This window comes from Syngnathoides biaculeatus, chromosome 4 (genome assembly GCF_019802595.1).
Source record: "Syngnathoides biaculeatus isolate LvHL_M chromosome 4, ASM1980259v1, whole genome shotgun sequence".
NCBI lineage: Eukaryota > Metazoa > Chordata > Actinopteri > Syngnathiformes > Syngnathidae > Syngnathoides > Syngnathoides biaculeatus.
In genome coordinates this window covers 2,392,258-2,409,492 of record NC_084643.1, presented here as the reverse complement: position 1 = coordinate 2,409,492, position 17,235 = coordinate 2,392,258, and the positions used below count along the sequence as shown (strand labels likewise).

Below are 17,235 nucleotides of genomic sequence, written 5' to 3'. Positions count from 1 at the left end.
TCACACAAATAAATCGTTAAAAAAATCAAACATTGTGAGAAAAATCTTCTTTTTAGATTATCGCTCTCACAGTGGACATGCACCTACAATGAAAATTTCAGACCCCTCCATGATTTCTAAGTGAGAGAACTTGCAATATAGCTGGGTGTTCAAATACTTATTTTCTTCACTGTAAGACAAGATCAATCCATGTTCATTGTCAAAACATTGTTTTGAATAAAAGCAGATCTAAGGAAGAAACACGACACTCAATTGCTGATCAGGATAATTAGCGATCAAGTTATAGTGTGCAAAGTACGATTATACTCCAGTAAACTATTCCTCCCGAGGTATGCGAGATGTCCAACAACGTATTTTTTATGCAGTAATATTCCTCAAGGGCCCGTTTGCCTTGCCAGTTTTTGCCTTCTATACTGTATCACATTATGTCTACGTGAATGCTTACGAGATGAAAAAAAATATATGTTATATCATTTTGAGCCTTGAAATTCACCTGGAGCAGCCAGTGTGATAAATCTTAGTCGTTAATAATAAAACGTGATGGGGTTACATCGCGACTCGGCTGAGTGCTCTCACGGAAAATAATCAAAATAGAAGTACTTTTGCATCAGGGGGTGCAGGCAAAGGAGTACCGGAGGAATGTGTGCATTCATCTCCTGCCTCGTCACTCAAAACGCTTACCTGGCAGTTTGCAAAAATATTATTTTATCGTCAACCCTAATAATTCCATTTCTTTGCTTCATGCTTCGTGTGCCAACAAGGTTCACAGTACTGTCATATGCTTTCGAGCAAGTGTGAAATGCCCACTGCGAGAGCTCACGCTGGGACAATGACACGTTCTCAAAAGAACCTTGGGCTTTAATTTGGGATTCCGCAATTTATCACGCCGCCGCTGTGCAGTCGCAGCCAAACGCGCAAATTGAGAGCAAACCAAAATGTGACGCGCTTTCGGTCTTCTTTCGGTCTGATTGCAGCCCGAGTTACGTCAGCGCGGCTTTTGTCTCAAATGACGCTTTCTGTAACTGTCAGACTCGGCACTTGTCTTGATACAACACACACCCCGTGTGTGACAGCATGAATATCTGCTTTCTATCCAATGTAGCCAACAGGCTACAAAGCACGGTCGTCACGCATTTGTCACGGGAGCATTTGTCAGAACTGAGCCTCCCTGAATACCGAACAACACGAAACGTCGAAGTGAAGAGATGCGGAATTGTGTCACTAAATATGACACAGATGTGGAGAGAAAGAAGAAAAAGTACAACAGTGCAGAAGATAAAAGTCACGCTTGGCAGGTTGAAGATAGGTAGCGGCTGACAGAATTCAAAACATCCTGAAAAAAATATTTCAGTCAGAGAAATTAGCAATCTTCTTCTTTTTCTTTTGGCTTGTCCCGTTAGGGGTCGCCACAGCGGGTCATCTTTTTCCATCTAAGCCTATGTCGTGCTTCTTCCTCTCTAACACCCGCTGTCCTCATGTCCTCCCTCACAACATCAATCAACCTTTTCTTCGGTCTTCCTCTCGCTCTTTTGCCCGGCAGCTCCCTCCTCAGCACCCTTCTAGCAATATACTCAGTCTCTCGCCTCTGAACATGTCCAAACCATCGAAGTCTGCTCTCTCGAACCTTGTCTCCAAAACATCCAACTTTGGCTGTCCCTCTAATGAGCTCATTTCACTCCGAGCGAGAACCTCAACATCTTCATTTCTGCTACCTCAAGTTCTGCTTCCTGTTGTTTCTTCGGAGCCACCGTCTCTAATCCGTACACCATGGCCGGCCTATCGACTTTGCCCTTCACCCTAGCGGAGACTCTTCTGTCACATAGAACACCAGACACCTTCCGTCAACTGTTCCATCCCGCTTGAACCTGTTTCTTCACTTCCTTACTATACTCTCCATTGCTCTGGATCGTTGACCCCAAATATTATAGAAGTCGTCCACCCTCGCCATCTCTTCTCCCTGGAGCTTCACACTTCCCCCACCGCCCCTCTCATTCACGCACATATATTCTGTTTTACTTCGGCTAATCTTAATTCCTCTCCTTTCCACTGTGTACCTCCATCTTTCTAATTGTTCCTCCGCCTGTTCCCTGCTTTCACTGCATCATCTGCGAACATCATGGTCCAAGGGGATTCCAGTCTAACCTTGTCTGTCAGCCCATCCATTACTCCCGCAAACAGGAAGGTACTCAGCGCGGAACCCTGATGCAGTCCCACCTCCAACTTAAATTCTTACATTGAAAATAGCAATCAACTCCATAAATCGAAGCAACTACAATTTATTCATGTCTCAGACAGCAATGTTTGTTGTTATAGTAATGTCAAAGAATGAGGCCTACTAGCATCTTTTATGAGCTCTCAATCAAATGAGTAGGGAGAAACTTTGAAATTTTGGGGATGATCTGGTGGAAAGAAAAAAAGCTATGTATGAATTTGATCTGATCTGACATTTGGCCTCAGGTATAGTAACCACGGTCATAATCCTTTGTCAGATACACCGCTTAAAAACCGGGTCTAATACAGAGGGAAGTAAAAGATAAAGCGATGAGTGATTTGTTTCCAAGCTAATTTTTCCATCCATGTACAGATGATGCAACGGATGGATCCCGGCGACGTTAGACTCAGCCCATTTTTCAAAGCTGCATGCTTAGTAAAAGGCAAAAACGTGCGGCGTCCGACAGAGTCATTGGACTGCCATGTCACTTCCCATCAGGAAAACGCTCCACACCTCTCACCGGGTTCCTTTTCTCTCCTCACCTCAGTCGACCATCCTCGCCACCCTCCTCTCCGGCCCGTGTCCTGTTCACATCCACGTGGCATCCGGCCAGCGCGTTTGGCCTACGTTGACTCCGCCGTTGCCTTGACGAAGCGTTTCAGTGCAACCGAACGACAACGAGTGTACCTCTGCTAGCTTCGTCACCACAGTGAACACAGTCACAGTGATTTATGCAGTCAATAAAAGAAAAACAAACACAAACAAGGGCCATTTTTCTCCTTCCTTCTCCCCTTACATACAAAATGGCATCTTGAAGCCGCTCTTGCTCATTCTCGTCTTCTGACCCCTGTGGTGCTGACGCATGCAACGCCCTGACCTTTAACATCGACCCCCTAGATTTCACTGCTCCCTCCCACAGACCGCCAAAATCGCCCCCACGCACATTTACTACATACTCGGCTACATGAAAAGCGCCAAAACAAAATCAATCATTTGCGGCATTGTACTCGATGTGCTCAGCAGTTTTAAATTGTAAACAACTGTTTCCCAGCAAAGCTTGGCAGGCATGTGTCGCCACTTCATCAGCAGCATCTGAGGAATGGATATTACCAGGCAACAGATTTCATTAAAAAAAAAAAAAAAACATTTATTAAATTCGATATATTTCTTGATTTCGCCCTTCCACTCTTTGCAGGATGCTCAATCCGCTGACCTGTGTGAAAGGACACAAAGCATCATCTCCTCATTAGAACTTAAAAGGGAGATTGGACTAAAAGTGAAGCGCTTAATTGGGTTTGGACTGCACTATTTCTAGCAGCGTGAACGTCACAGAACCAACATGGAATGCATTCTCACGAGCCGAGATGATGCACTTAAAAGTCAATGCACCAGACTCTACAAACGTGGCAGGCAATGATGAAAATGACAATTACAGTTAAGAAAATAAGCATTTGAACACCCTGCTATATTGCATGTTCTCCCACTTAGAAATCATGGAGGGGTCTGAAATTTTCATCGTAGGTGCATGTCCACTGTGAGAGAGATAATCTAAAATGAAAAATCCAGATATCACAATGTATGATTTTTTAACGATTTATTTGTGTGATACAGCTGCAAATAAGTATTTGAACACTTGTCTATCAGCTAGAATTCTGACCCTCAAAGACCTGTTAGTCCCCCTTTAAAAATCCGCCTCCACTCCATGTATTTTCCTGAATCAGATGCACCGGTGTGAGGTCATTAGCTGCATAAAGACACCTGTCCACCCCATACAATCTGTAAGACTCAAATTTGTAACATGGCTAAGACCGAAGAGCTGCCCAAAGACACCAGAGACAAAATTCTACAACTCCACACGGCTGGAAAGGCCTACGGAGAAATTGCCAAGCAGCTTGGTGAAAAAAGGTCCACTGTTGGAGCAATCATTAGAAAATGCAAGAAGCTAAACATGACGGTCAGTCTAACTTGGAGTGGAGCCCCATGGAAGATATCACCTCGTGGGGTCTCAATGATCCTCAGAAAGGTGAGGAACCTGCCCAGGACTACACAACAGGACTTGGTTAATGACCTGAAAAGAGCTGGGACCACCGTTTCCAAGGTGACTGTTGATAATACACTAAGACGTCATGGTTTGAAATCACGCATGGCACAGAATGTTCCCCTCCTTAAAGCAGCACATGTCAAGGTTGTCTTAAATTTGCCAGTGATTATTTGGATAACACAAAAGAGTAATGGGAGAAAGTTTCGTGGTCATCTGTGACCAAAAAGGAACTTTTTGGTCATAATTCCACGAACCGTGTTTGGAGGAAGATGAATGATGAGTTTCATCCCAAGAACACCATCCCTCCTGTGAAGCATGGGGGTGGTAGCATCATGCTTTGGGGGTGTTTTTCTGCACATGGGACAAGACGACTGCACTGTATTAAGGAGAGGATGACCGCGGCCGTGTATTGTGAGATTTTGGGGAACAACCTCTTTCCCTTGGTCAGAGCATTGAAGATGGGTCGTGGCTGGGTCTTTCAACATAACAATGACCTGAAGCACACAGCCAGGAAAACCAAGGAGTGGCTCCGTAAGAAGCATATCAAGGTTCTGGAGTGGCCTAGCCAGTCTCCCTACCTCAACCCAATGGAAAATCTTTGGAGAGAAGGTAAAACTATGTGTTTCTCAGCCACAGCCCAGAAACCTGTCTGACCTAGAGAAGATCTGTGTGGAGGAGTGGGCCAAAATCCCTCCTGCAGTGCGTGCAAACCTGGTGAACACTACAGGAAACGTTTGACCTCTGTAAGTGCAAACCAAGGCTACTGTACTGAATATTAATATTGGTTTTCTTAGGTGTTCAAATACTTATTTGCAGCTGTATCACGCAAATAAATTGTTAAAAAAAAATCATGCACTGTAATTTCTGGATTTTTCTTTTTAGATTATCACTCTCACAGCGGACATGCACCTACTATTTCCGACCCCTCCTTGATTTCTAAGTGGGAGAACTTGCAAAATAGCAGGGTGTTCAAATACTTATTTTCTCCACTGTACATCACATCAAAAAAAGACAGCCTAGAGACGCATCTGCACTGTAATGTACTTTGCATCAGTCGTGCATCGCGAAAAGCTCAAGTTGTTGACCAAATTTCCAAATGCTCGACTTGCTCGGCTCTAAGCTCCCAAGCAGATGAATGTTCAAGGCCAGCGCGCGTGTGAAGATGCCGCTGGCCTTTTCCTTATCTCACAGGCGCTGTAACTCTCTTTCTGGACATCTGGGGAGTCCACCCTCCCTAAGGATTGTTTATAGAAACTGCCAGCTGCAAAGAAGATACCTGATGTGGGAGCTCGAGACGAACACTCCACGCGAAATACAACTTATAAAATACCGGCGTGGGCAAGCGAGGAGTGCGGATGGACTTCTGCTGTTAAATCTGCAATGGAGAGCTAGAAACTATGTAAAGTCTCTTTGGGGAAAAACAACAACAAAAGGAACATTTTTTTTGTCGACAACACGTACTAAGTCCTGGTCCACTCTCCTGTGAGAAAAAAAATCTCATTCAAAAATGCGCATCAAGTCAAGATACTACAGTGAATACTCGGTTCTCGAACGTCTTCGTTCTCGAACAAATCGGTTTTCGAACGTTTTTTCTTCCTATTGAGGACTATTAACCCCCAATCATGGCTCCGAAGAAGGCAAGTGCAACTAGTAAGACTGCTGGTGTTGTAAAAAGGAAAGTTGTGCGTAAAACTGTCGACTTTAAGAAAGATTTGATAACCAAATACGAGTCTGGTCTGCGTGGTTCTGGGCTATCGAAGGAGTGTGGCATGGCGAAATCGACAATAAGCACCATTGTGAAACACAAGGATGCCCTTAAAGCAAGTGATGTTGCTAAAGGAGCAACCGTGTTGCGCAAGCAGAGGCCACAGATCTTGGACGAAGTTGAAAAGTTGTTGTTTCAAAGATTTCGTTAACTCATGTTACGAGTTAATGTTTTTGTATGTTACTTTTTGTAAAAATGTTTTTTTTTGCCCCCCCCCCATTATTGCTTGTTTAAAGTTATTTTGCTCTTTTGTTTATAAAAAACAAAAAAGGTTTACAAGGCTGGGGGCTACAGATACGGCAATGCACTCCCAGCCTAGCCTACTCTACGACTAAAGCATACATTTTAAGCAAAAAAAAAAAGATATATCTTAAATGATTTTATTACATAAAGTATTTGAACTATACGTGTATTTCTACGATGCAGTTTATCATCAGGAAACTCTAAAAAATGCTTTTTAAAAAAACATTTTTTTTAAGGCTTGGAACACATTATTTGTTTTTCCATTGATTATAATGGGAAATATCGATTCAGTTTTCGAACAAATCATTTCTCGGACCGCCTTCTGTGGTCGAGAACCGAGGTTGTAGTGTATAAAGTTATGTGCATTAAAGGTGGGGGTGGTATACATACAACTTTCACTTAGCATGATCTTAAATGACATCTAAAGACACAAGGCAAAACTGTCAATTAAAAGCTTTAGTTCCATCCATTTTCTGAGCCGCTTATCCTCACAAGGGTCACGGGACTGCTGGGGCCTATCATAGCTATCATTGGCGGGGAACACCATCAACTGGTTGCCAGCCAATCCCAGGGCACATGGAAACAGGCAACAGTCGCACTCGTGATTTGGGGTCTCCAATGAACGGATTTTTTTGGGATGTGGCAAGGAAACCGGAGTGCCTGGAGAAAAGCCACGCAGACACGGGGAGAACATGCAAACTCCACACAGCTGGGGCCTTGATTTGAACCTCTGTCCTCAGAACTGTGAGGGCAATTCTCTAACCAGTTGCTCTACCGTGCCGCCCAAGCTTTAGTTATTGCTAAGAACTTGATCACCTTTCATATTTTAGAGGCAGCTGTCAAATTATTTCAAAAAAAGATGAAATTTCACCTCTTAAAGTCAGCATTATCTGTTGCGAGATGGCTTTTCATCTTGGCAGCAGCTATAATTTTTGTGATCTAACGTGTTTCCTGCGGGCTATTTTTATGACACTTCCAGCTGCCGGTGTGCAGTGTCAGAACGTCCTTCCCGGAGAACTTTTCATCACGCCAACCCTTCTGCCAGCTCGTAATTGCATCTGAGGGAGCCTTAAAACACCGGCAAGGCTCCACCTTGACAACTTAGCAGTAATTCCCGAGTGAGCACTTGCTCGTCTCTGCGCTTCGTGGCACTTCGGCGGCAAAAACAGTCGGGAAGCGAACGTGAAAAGGAGGGCGCAAGAGTGCGTACGTGATGGTTATGGCAGATAAGCTGGCGTCTTTTGCAGGTGGGAGTGGGCGGTGCGAAAGGGGATCCGTCTACACAAGTGTTTAGAGGTTCAAGCATCCCTCTCGGGAACAGAACAGATCAATTCTACTTGGCTATGAGCCCGAAACTGCCCTCTGTTGGATATTCCATCCACACTGTCGCGAAAACTCTCAACTCTTGTACTGTATGTGAAAAACTATGGTGGATTTCTCCAAGTCTTTGTCAGAAATTGTCCAGAGAACAACATGAATACCAGATTCTTGCGGATGATTCCTAGAGAAAGAGAAACCCCGCCGCAACATCTGCGACACACATTTTTCCATCATATATCATTCGATTAATGTAGCCCCCCATCATATTTATTTGCAAAGTTGCAAATACATTTCAAGCCCTTTAAGCGTTCCATGAAAAACAACAGGCGAGACCCTACAAGCTCTGGCAGATGAAAACAACAACAACAACAAAAAACATCACTGGTCTTCTGCAATACTATAAAACTGAGATTGTCCACCGGGAGAAAACGCACGCGACAGCAAGCGGCAGCGGCTGACCTGCCGAGGCATAAAAGCAGATTTCGACAACATTTGACTTTCGCACCACCACACTCGAAAAGCGTCACGGCGGACGGAGTCGTCATTCCGTTTACACGCAGACTGAAATTATTCCAACTGACGATCTCGCGTCAAAATTGTGACGTGACCTAGTATTCCGATCTGGTGTAAATTGAATCGGAACAGCCGTTATTCAGGTGAGCGACATATGCGCGGATGTACTTAAACGTCACGTGATTTATCAGGAGCACAGTAGATGCAATCGCTTTTACACTTTGAGTAAAACAACAGTACAAGTACGCTAGTCCAAAACCAGATCCCTGTCGCATACGAACGAGAGCTGCCATATTTTCAAGCGTGTAGATGAGGACGTCACGGCAGGCACAAGGCACGGACCCACAGGACCCAGGCCGGGAGCCTGGTTCTGACTGAACCGGGTCCACGACTTTGGATAGGATCGGGAAAAGAATATAACGCCTCCGTGAAACTTGATAGAATTCCAGTCCGATTCAGTCAGGACTGAGGTGGTTATATGAAGCATATTAATTTACCGTAATTTCCGGCCTACAAACCGAGACTTTTTTCACACGTTTTCAACCCTGCTGTTGATGCGGTCGTGCGGCTAATTTTTGCATTCTTTCTCACGACCGCAAGGGGGCACTCGAGCGGAAAAGGTAAGAGTGAGACCTGTGGAACATATGTGCCGAGGAAGTGACTTTTACCCTGTTAGCGCTGCGCTAGCGTGTTGCTGCCGTGTTACTAGCGTGTCTCAGTGATATTTACAGGTAAGTTTTAGTTTAACCAGCCCTGTTAGCGTTACCCTGCTAAAAAAAATTGTATAGAACATTTCTAAAGAATTTCTAAAGAACTATAGAACTTTAGGATGCAAATCCTATAGTATTCTTATAGAAATTCTATAGAAAATCAAAGCCAAAGTTGTATAGAACAAGTTGTTCTGTACACATTTTAAAGAATTCTATAGATTTCTATAGAGAAGTTTTATCAGGGTAGCGCTAGGTTTAGCGCGGCGCTAGTGCCATGCTAGCGTTAAACTCTGTGCACCATCTTTCTTTTGAAATATCTTGTGTTTCAAAGTGGGTTTCAATGTGGACACTTGTGGCTTTTACACAGCTGCGGAGTATGTATGTACCAAATGGTATTTCCTTTACAAATGTGCTCGGTGAGGCTTGTAACCAGGTGCGCTCTGCAGGCCAGGAATAACGGTAGTTTGGGCTTCTGAAGTGATTTTAATTGGAAAACAATTTAAACCAGGTTCATATCTGCGGTTCAACCATTTGTAAGACACGGACGGAAACACAAAGAACAAAGGGAACGGCAGCAGGCGATCACGCCGCTGTCCGTCAGGCCTTCACGTGACAGTTTTCTACCAGCCGCGGGGGAAGGCTGCGCACACCACATCACAACAAAAGCACTAACCGACAGGCGCCAGCGCCGCCCTCACGGCTGACAAACGGCGGCCCAGCCGACGCAGACACGCTCGGCGCTTTTGTGCCGACATCAGTCAGCAACCAGTCTACACGACGGACCACCCGACAGTCACACTGACGCGGACGCGCCGCATTTCGCCGACAAAGCAGCAGCAAGTTTTTCTTTCGGATGAGCGGAAGTGATGCTCGTAGAACTGTTTCAAGGGTGTCAGAGGAGAATCATAGTGTTGTTATAAACGCTCTAGTTTTTATAGATTTTTCTTTGCATTAATAAGGGAGCTACACCATTCAATGACATGGAGCGGAATTTATAGCCGGAGCAAACACCCATGAAAGAAAACACACACAAACACAAAGTGTCACACCAGGACGTGAACAACTATCAATACAGCGAAAAGTGTTTCTGTGGACTGGAATCTTATTTGTGCACCAGAAAAAACGCATCTACCCTCACAGGACACTTGGGTACAAACACTTGCACTTCTGGAGTAAATAACATTTTTCTTTACAAATAAAACTGGCCTGTTTTGACCAACAATGTCACAGAGAACGACAAAATTAATTCTAGTTTGTATGTGTATGCGGCGGGTGAGTTTAAAGAAAATCTTTGCAGATTTACATCACCGAGATCAATGCGCAGCGAGGTGACCTTGCACGCACGAGTCTCCCTCGGATGTTATGCAATATTATTAAATGATCTCGGAGAAAGAATTCTGTGTTCCTGTTTTTGCTCCTCCGAGCTGATAGGACCATTTCCTGAACTAACCCTCAGCAGAATAGTGATCAGGATCAAAGTGATCAGGAGTGTAGACTTAAAGGAGAAATCCAGTGCTTTGCATGAACACTGTATCCACTAGGTCATGTAATATGTACACTTTTTGACAATGTGACGCTGAATCCTCGCTCATTTAATAGTGTTTTGTCGACAATTACGAAATTTCAGGCGCGCTGCCATTTTCGCGAGTCACATGATCTACGTGGGCGTACGTGACATGTACTATGTCGTTGCAAACGTTCGATTATATGGGACACCATTATGCGCAGCGCTGATTTCTCGGCTTTATCCTCATCTGATGAAGAAATAACAGTATCGGTTGATCGGGAAGTCGGAGGAATACTTCCATACAGATTTGAACCTGTGGCTGTAATTAATGTTGAATATTCGGATGGTTCTTTGTGCGGAATGACGCGGAGTCTGACTACTCGGAGGCCTACGCGCAACATAAGTGCGTAAACGAAGGCCCCCGGGAGATCCAGGCCGGCAGCTACGGATGGTTCTTTGGTGGTGGCGGAGGCCTTTGGCCGAGCTTCGTTAGCCCCGGACGCCTGGAAGCTTGGCTCGTGGCCCACCGCCGCTCGCTTTGTTAGCCCCGGACGCCGAAGCTACGCAAAAGGGCTCCGGCATCACCGAAGCTCGGCTAAAGTCCTCCGCCCCCTGAAAGCTCGGCTCGCGGCCTGCCGCCGGAGCTCGTGGCCCACCTTCGGTGGCAGCAGAGGCCTTTAGCCTAGCTTCGGTGCCCGGGGCTAACGGCCTCCGCCGCCGCCTGTTTTGTCATCACCGGAAGCCTGAAAGCTCGGCTCGCGGCCCGCCGCCCGTCGCCGGAGCTCGCTCGTCAGACTCCGTGTCATTCCCGTCCGAAGAACCATCTGCAGCTGCCGACCCGGAGCTCCCGGGGCCGTTTGTTTACGCACTTATGTCGCATGTAGGCCTCCGTGTAGTCAGACTCAGCGTCATTCCACCCGAAGAACCATCCGAATATTCAACATTAATTACAGCCACAGGTTCAAATCTGTATGGAAGTATTCCTCCGACTTCCCGATCAACCGATACTGCTATTTCTTCATCAGATGAGGATAAAGCCGAGAAATCAGCGCTGCGCATAATGGTGTCCCATATAATCGAACGTTTGGAACGACATAGGCCCATGTAAATCATGCGACTCGCGAAAATGGCAGCGCCCCTGAAAATTCGTAATTGTGGATAAAAATCTTCTCAAAACACTATTAAATGGGAGAGGATTTTGCATCACATTGTCAAAATAGGGTACGTATTACATGACCTATTGGATACACTGTTCATGCAAACTTCTGGGTTTCCCCTTAAACATGGGGAGGGGGGGGGGGGGGGGGCAGGTCCTCGTAATTCATCGTGACTCCAAAGATGGGCACAACCCCAAAATGCAACTCACACAAACACGCGAGATGGTGAGAATGTACGAAGCTTCAGTGGAGTTGAGCAAAAAAAAAACAAAACCTGACAAAAAAAAAAAAACATCTGGCCAGATTTAAAAATAGCCAAATCTTTATCTGTGACAATTAGACAGAACCAAACAGACGGGCCCTGACTGGATTTTGGTTTGATGTGACGTGAGGTGTACTTTTAATGTTTTTATTATCATTATCTTTGTTACATGGCATGCAGGCTTCCAAATGCAGCCACGAAGCACACAATAAATGTCCACAACACAAAAGAAACAGATCGGACAGCACTTGTATATCTTAATGCAAATTACATTTTTTATGGACTATTTAATCCACATCGCATGGAGCTCACAACCGAGCGAGTTTCAGGACGCGTTCAGCCTGCCCTTGAGCAAGGTCACGTCAAGCCGACGACGCTTTTGAATGAATAAACGATGGCAGCACCTTTTTTCACGTGGGCAACTCGTGGCGTGCGGACGCTCCCGACTCAGAAGTCCCAAAGGGTGGGGGGTGGGGTGGGGGCGGCCGGACACGAGGACTCTCGTTGGTTCCCCGGAAGGTTACGCAAGACTTGTGCGAATAACACATCAAAGCTTGCTTTTAATCACTCCCAGGGAGAGTTGCTGTGACATCATTTGCCAAGGAATCACGACTTTACCAATTTTAGATGCGCATCATATTTAAAAGACTGTATGGCCTCACTTTTACTAGGATAGGATAAAAGTAAAAAAATGAATCATTGATATTTCTGTTTGGTAGCCATGTGCTATGAAGAACAATTACTGCAAATTTAAGTTGCTAGTAGCTTACATTTTTGTAAACATTATGTTTGCAGCGCACGATTGAGTTTTCAGCAACCCCCCCCAAACTCGGTCACAGAGGACTTAACCGTTGAGACGGGCAGCTGCACACGATCACATTCACGCTTCAGGTCTTCCGTGACCAAAATTTACAGCTGGGGAGGGGGGGACGGGGCATGGCCGCCTCTGTAAAATCATCATTTTCTCTGATTTTGCTAGATAAATGTTTGAGTGAAATCAAACAAACACCTATCTATCCATTTTCCACACCACTTATCCTCACAAGGGTTCCGGGAGCGCTGGAGCCTATTCCGGCTGTCAACGGGCAGGAGGCGGGGTACACCGTGAACTGGTTGCCAGCCAATCGCAGGGCGCATCGAGACAAACAGTCGCACTCACAATCACACCTAGGGACAATTTAGAGTGTCCAATTAATGTTGCCTGTTTTTGGGGTGTGGGCGGAAACCAGAGTGCCCGGAGGAAACCCACGCAGGCACAGGGAGAACATGCAAACCCCGATCGAACCCGGGATCTCAGAATTGTGTGGCCAACGCTTTACTAGCTGATCCACCGTGCCACGCCCCATGCAAGTTCCACGCAGTTGAGCTTGGATTCGAACCCTGGTCCTCAGAACTGTGAGGCCAACACACTACAGCTGCCCCACTGTAATGAACATTTTTTTTTTAATACAAATTACTCAACTCGAAGTTTAACTAACAACTTCAAAATTACATAAATTGTCATTTTGACCATTTATTGCATTAAAATAGGGTCGGAATGTCCAAAAAGGTCCAGTGTTTACCCCCCATGAATTATACAGACACAAACGACAACTCCACGTTCCGTCGCGTCTCTTACCCGTGTCCTGTCGAAACTGATGCATGGACTGCAGATCGATGACGTAAGGAGACAGCTGGCCGTCGACCTGCCCCAGAACGACGGTTCCCCTGGCGTCCCCCTTGAGGATGTTCTCAATATGGTGGCACACCGCCGCACTGTAGGGCCTCCAGCGCCCGTGCTCGTTCATCCACTCCCAGACCACCACCCTGGCCAGATTTTGGGGCGGGTAGCCCAGTCCGTTCGCCGGCGGCAGCAGGCCCGGACCCGGGCGAGCCATCGTCCCTTCCAGACGAGACAGAGAACCGCGTGTCTGTCGGTCAAATCCCAACCCAGAACCCAGTCATGGGCTCAGCTCGGCGACTTCGGCGATTCAGTTTCAAGCCGGCGGCCTTGCTGGAGTCATGGTCCTCAGCTCATTCCTTGTTGCCGACCGAATAGGGATCGCTCGCCACCTGCTTCTCGATGGAACCGGCAGCGGCCTCCGGGGGTGCGAGGCGGCAGATGGTGAGGAGGATCTGGGGCAGCTCCTCGTCAAGAGCAGGTAAACAGGCGGAATTGGGGGGCTTGCTGTAAAAAAAAAAAAAAAATATATATATATATGTTCATATATATATGTAAATAAATGACAGGAAGGTACACTGGTGAACAAATGCAGTTAAGTCTTTCTGAGATCCAGTTGGATCCGTAGCTTGTATCCTGTTTACACTTTAAGGCGCAGGTGTCAAACTCGAGGCCCAGGGGACAGATCTGCCCCGCTGCATCATTTTATGTGGCCCGCAGAGGCAAATCATGTGTATCAGCTTCTGTGATATTTTTTTTTGTTCAAATCTGTACCAAAATTACAATTTGTCATATCGTAAATGGGGGGGCACGCTGGATCGGCTGGTGAAGCATTGGCCTCACAGTTCCTCTGTTTAATCCCGCACCCGCCTGTGTGGAGCTTGCATGTTCTCCCCGTGCCCGTGTGGGTTTCCTCCGGGCGCTCCGGTTTCCTCCCACATTCCAAAAAACATGCAACATTAATTGGACACACTAAATTGCCCCTAGGTGTGATTGCGAGTGGGGCTGTTTGTCTCCATGTGCCCTGCGATTGGCTGGCAACCAGTTCAGGGCGTACTCCCCGCGACCCTTGTGAGGATAAGCGGCGAAGAAAATGGATGGATGCATATCATAAATGATAATGTTGAGCTATTATAAGCATTTTTTGTGAGTGTTACCAAACAACAATCGTTGGAAAAACCCATTACCCTTGATTTCTGATTCCAAAACTAGTTCACAAATTTCATGCGTAAATATGACGAGGCGGTTAAAAGATGATCATTCCACAACCATAACGGCCCTTTGAGGGAAACCGCAAGTACAAAAAAAAAAACGAGTTTGACACCCCTGCTTTAAGGACATCCTTGTCCGACACCGCATCTCCTCAAGTCTTGTAAAATCAATATTTGTGATCTGTATGAAGGGGAAAATGTTGACGCTCTTCAGGTTGGAGTGAGCTGATTGAGCTTATCGCGATCCCGCCACAGAGAGGAAAAACCATTCGGCCAAATCCAGTTTATTGGACTCTTGTCGAAAATGATTCCGGTTGATGGGATTCGTACACCATGCCACATACTGGGCTCGGGTAACATGCACATGAATTGACGCGTGTATCACATCGACCTGTAGGCTGCAGATGTGGCGCCTCACATCTCGACCATCCCCAGGATACAGCAAAAAAAAAAAAAACAAAAACAAACAAACAAAAACAAAAAAACGTCTTCCGAGCAAGGGGGGAAAACCGCGAGGACGGTTTTTTTCTCCAAGCGTCCGACGTTCACCAGGCGTCGTTTCTCTAGTGTCGCTCCGTCTGCTTCGCCAGTTTGTTGCTCCTTGACGACGTGCCAGGATGGCACGATGCCAGTCGGCGGCGGGGGCGCGCACGAGTCACCGTCCACGCGCAGCAGTTCAGCCAACGTCACATTTTTTTTTCGAGACTCGAACGCCCGTCGATGCCTCCGGCGCACCTGTACGGTTTGTGGCTGAAAATTTACACAAGCCGTCAAGCGCAGTTTAAGAAGATCCAGCAATTTCCGGTCTTATTTCAAAATAAATGTGTGGCTGGATTGCAACAGACCAACTTGGATTGGTCATCCCGTTTTTTTTTTTCATAAACGGCTAACCTGACGTCACAATAAATTGGATTACGATTTATGTATAAATTCCAGTATTTTTTTTTTTGCAATGTTTTCGCCTCTTAATGTCGGTTGACGTGCACGTGCACCCACGCGCGCGTCTGTGTATGAACGTCAGCGTGGGACCGAACTGATTATTCCCAAAGAAATGAATAATGCAAAGTATGTGCATAAATAAGCACCTAATGAGAGTGAGGCCGATTGAACAATGTGGAAAACCCGATGCTTGAGTTTCAGTATATCATTATATTACATGGCTTGCTATAATATATATATATAATAATTGGACGACAAAGGCCATTGATTGCACATTAGATTTATCAATGTGCATTCACGCCAGTGAGTTCAAGGCATTTTTAACTTCAAAAAATAAAAAGTAAGCAGAAAAATTTGACCAGAATTAAACCACAGAGTCTAATCCGCATCACAAAGTCTAAGAATGATCTCCTGTTTACTGAAAAATACAGTTAAAAAAAACATTCAATAACCTAAATATGAAGATAAGAACGTGTGGGGGGACAGCAAGCAGCCTTTTTTGTCAGCTAGTACAGTACTACTCGTTTTTAAAATAATCATGATTATTTTCCATGTGAGAAAGTGCAAAAGGTGATGTTACTCGTCACAAATTGTTATTGGGGAGGTAGCACCGCCTAGTGGTCGTTTTTATCATCCACGTTAAACTGCAGCCACGTGATCAATCGCGGTTGAGGTGATTTCCAATCACGTGATGAATTATTAACTGGGCCGCCATTTTGAAGGTCAATTCCCTGAAACGTGTAGAAACCGATTGGTGTCCCTTTCCTCAAAATAACATCCTAAAACAGGTAATAGTTGACATTTCATACAGCTTACGCTTTTGTTTTCTTTTAAATTTCGTTTACTGTGTCAAGTGGAGAAAGAAAATTCTGAATGTAGTGGCAAAGACCAGGCCACGGCTTAGTAGCTGTCATAAACAACAAGGCTTGCTACACAATATGACACGATTAAGAAAGTGACAAATCTGAATGAAGCGCAAAATAACACGTGGGGTTGAATAATTCATTTTAAAAAGTATGTTGCATATATAAATAAGTTTTGTTACCGCCGTGATGTTTAGCAACTAAATTAGGGGTGTCAAACTCATTTTTCTCACGGGCCACATTGTAGTCCTGGGTTCCCTCCGAGGACCGGTACATCTTTGAAACAAAAATATTGAATTCTCTCGTCATATTTACATCATCAATTTATGAATTAGTTTAGGAATCAGAAATCAAGGGTAATGTCTATTCATGTTTATGCAAAAATGCTTGTAACATCTCAACTTTACCATTTATGATACACGACAATTTGAAATTTTGGCCCCGATTTTTACAAGAATCGTGGAAATTGATCCTGAAGATTTGGCTTAGCGGGCCACATAAATACATGTGGCGGGCTGGATCTGACCCCCGGGCCTCGAGTTTGACACCTATGAACTAAATCAATAGTATTTGACGTAATATTACAACACAAGCCCAAGATCATATTGATTACACATTAAAGTTTATAAACTGGAAACAACATTTGATCATGTTGCGTTGTCGGGGTAAAAGTTGGTTCACTGGCATAGTAAAGCAACTGGAAGCACTGGAACTTACAGAAAAACAAATTGTCAGGTCATTTTGTCGCCACACAGAGTGTGACAATTGCATTGTCTTCTTTTTTGTTTTTAACAATTCCCTCTGAGTGTATCATGAGAATGAGTAAACCGGA

At 45.2% G+C, this 17,235-nt stretch overlaps 1 protein-coding gene across 2 annotated transcripts in view; it reads right to left on the bottom strand.

The window, feature by feature from the left end:
- dtx1 (deltex 1, E3 ubiquitin ligase) overlaps positions 1-15,340 on the bottom strand; it is a 44,626-nt gene extending 29,286 nt beyond the window's left edge. For both annotated transcript variants that reach the window (XM_061817373.1, XM_061817374.1), the window contains exons 1-2: positions 14,993-15,340; positions 13,349-13,897 (exon numbers count right to left, since the gene is read on the bottom strand). In XM_061817373.1, the coding sequence (XP_061673357.1) occupies positions 13,349-13,607 (259 nt within the window). In that variant the 5' untranslated portion in view covers positions 13,608-13,897; positions 14,993-15,340. The remainder of the gene's footprint in view (positions 1-13,348; positions 13,898-14,992) is intronic.
- Between the last annotated feature and the right edge of the window lie 1,895 nt (positions 15,341-17,235).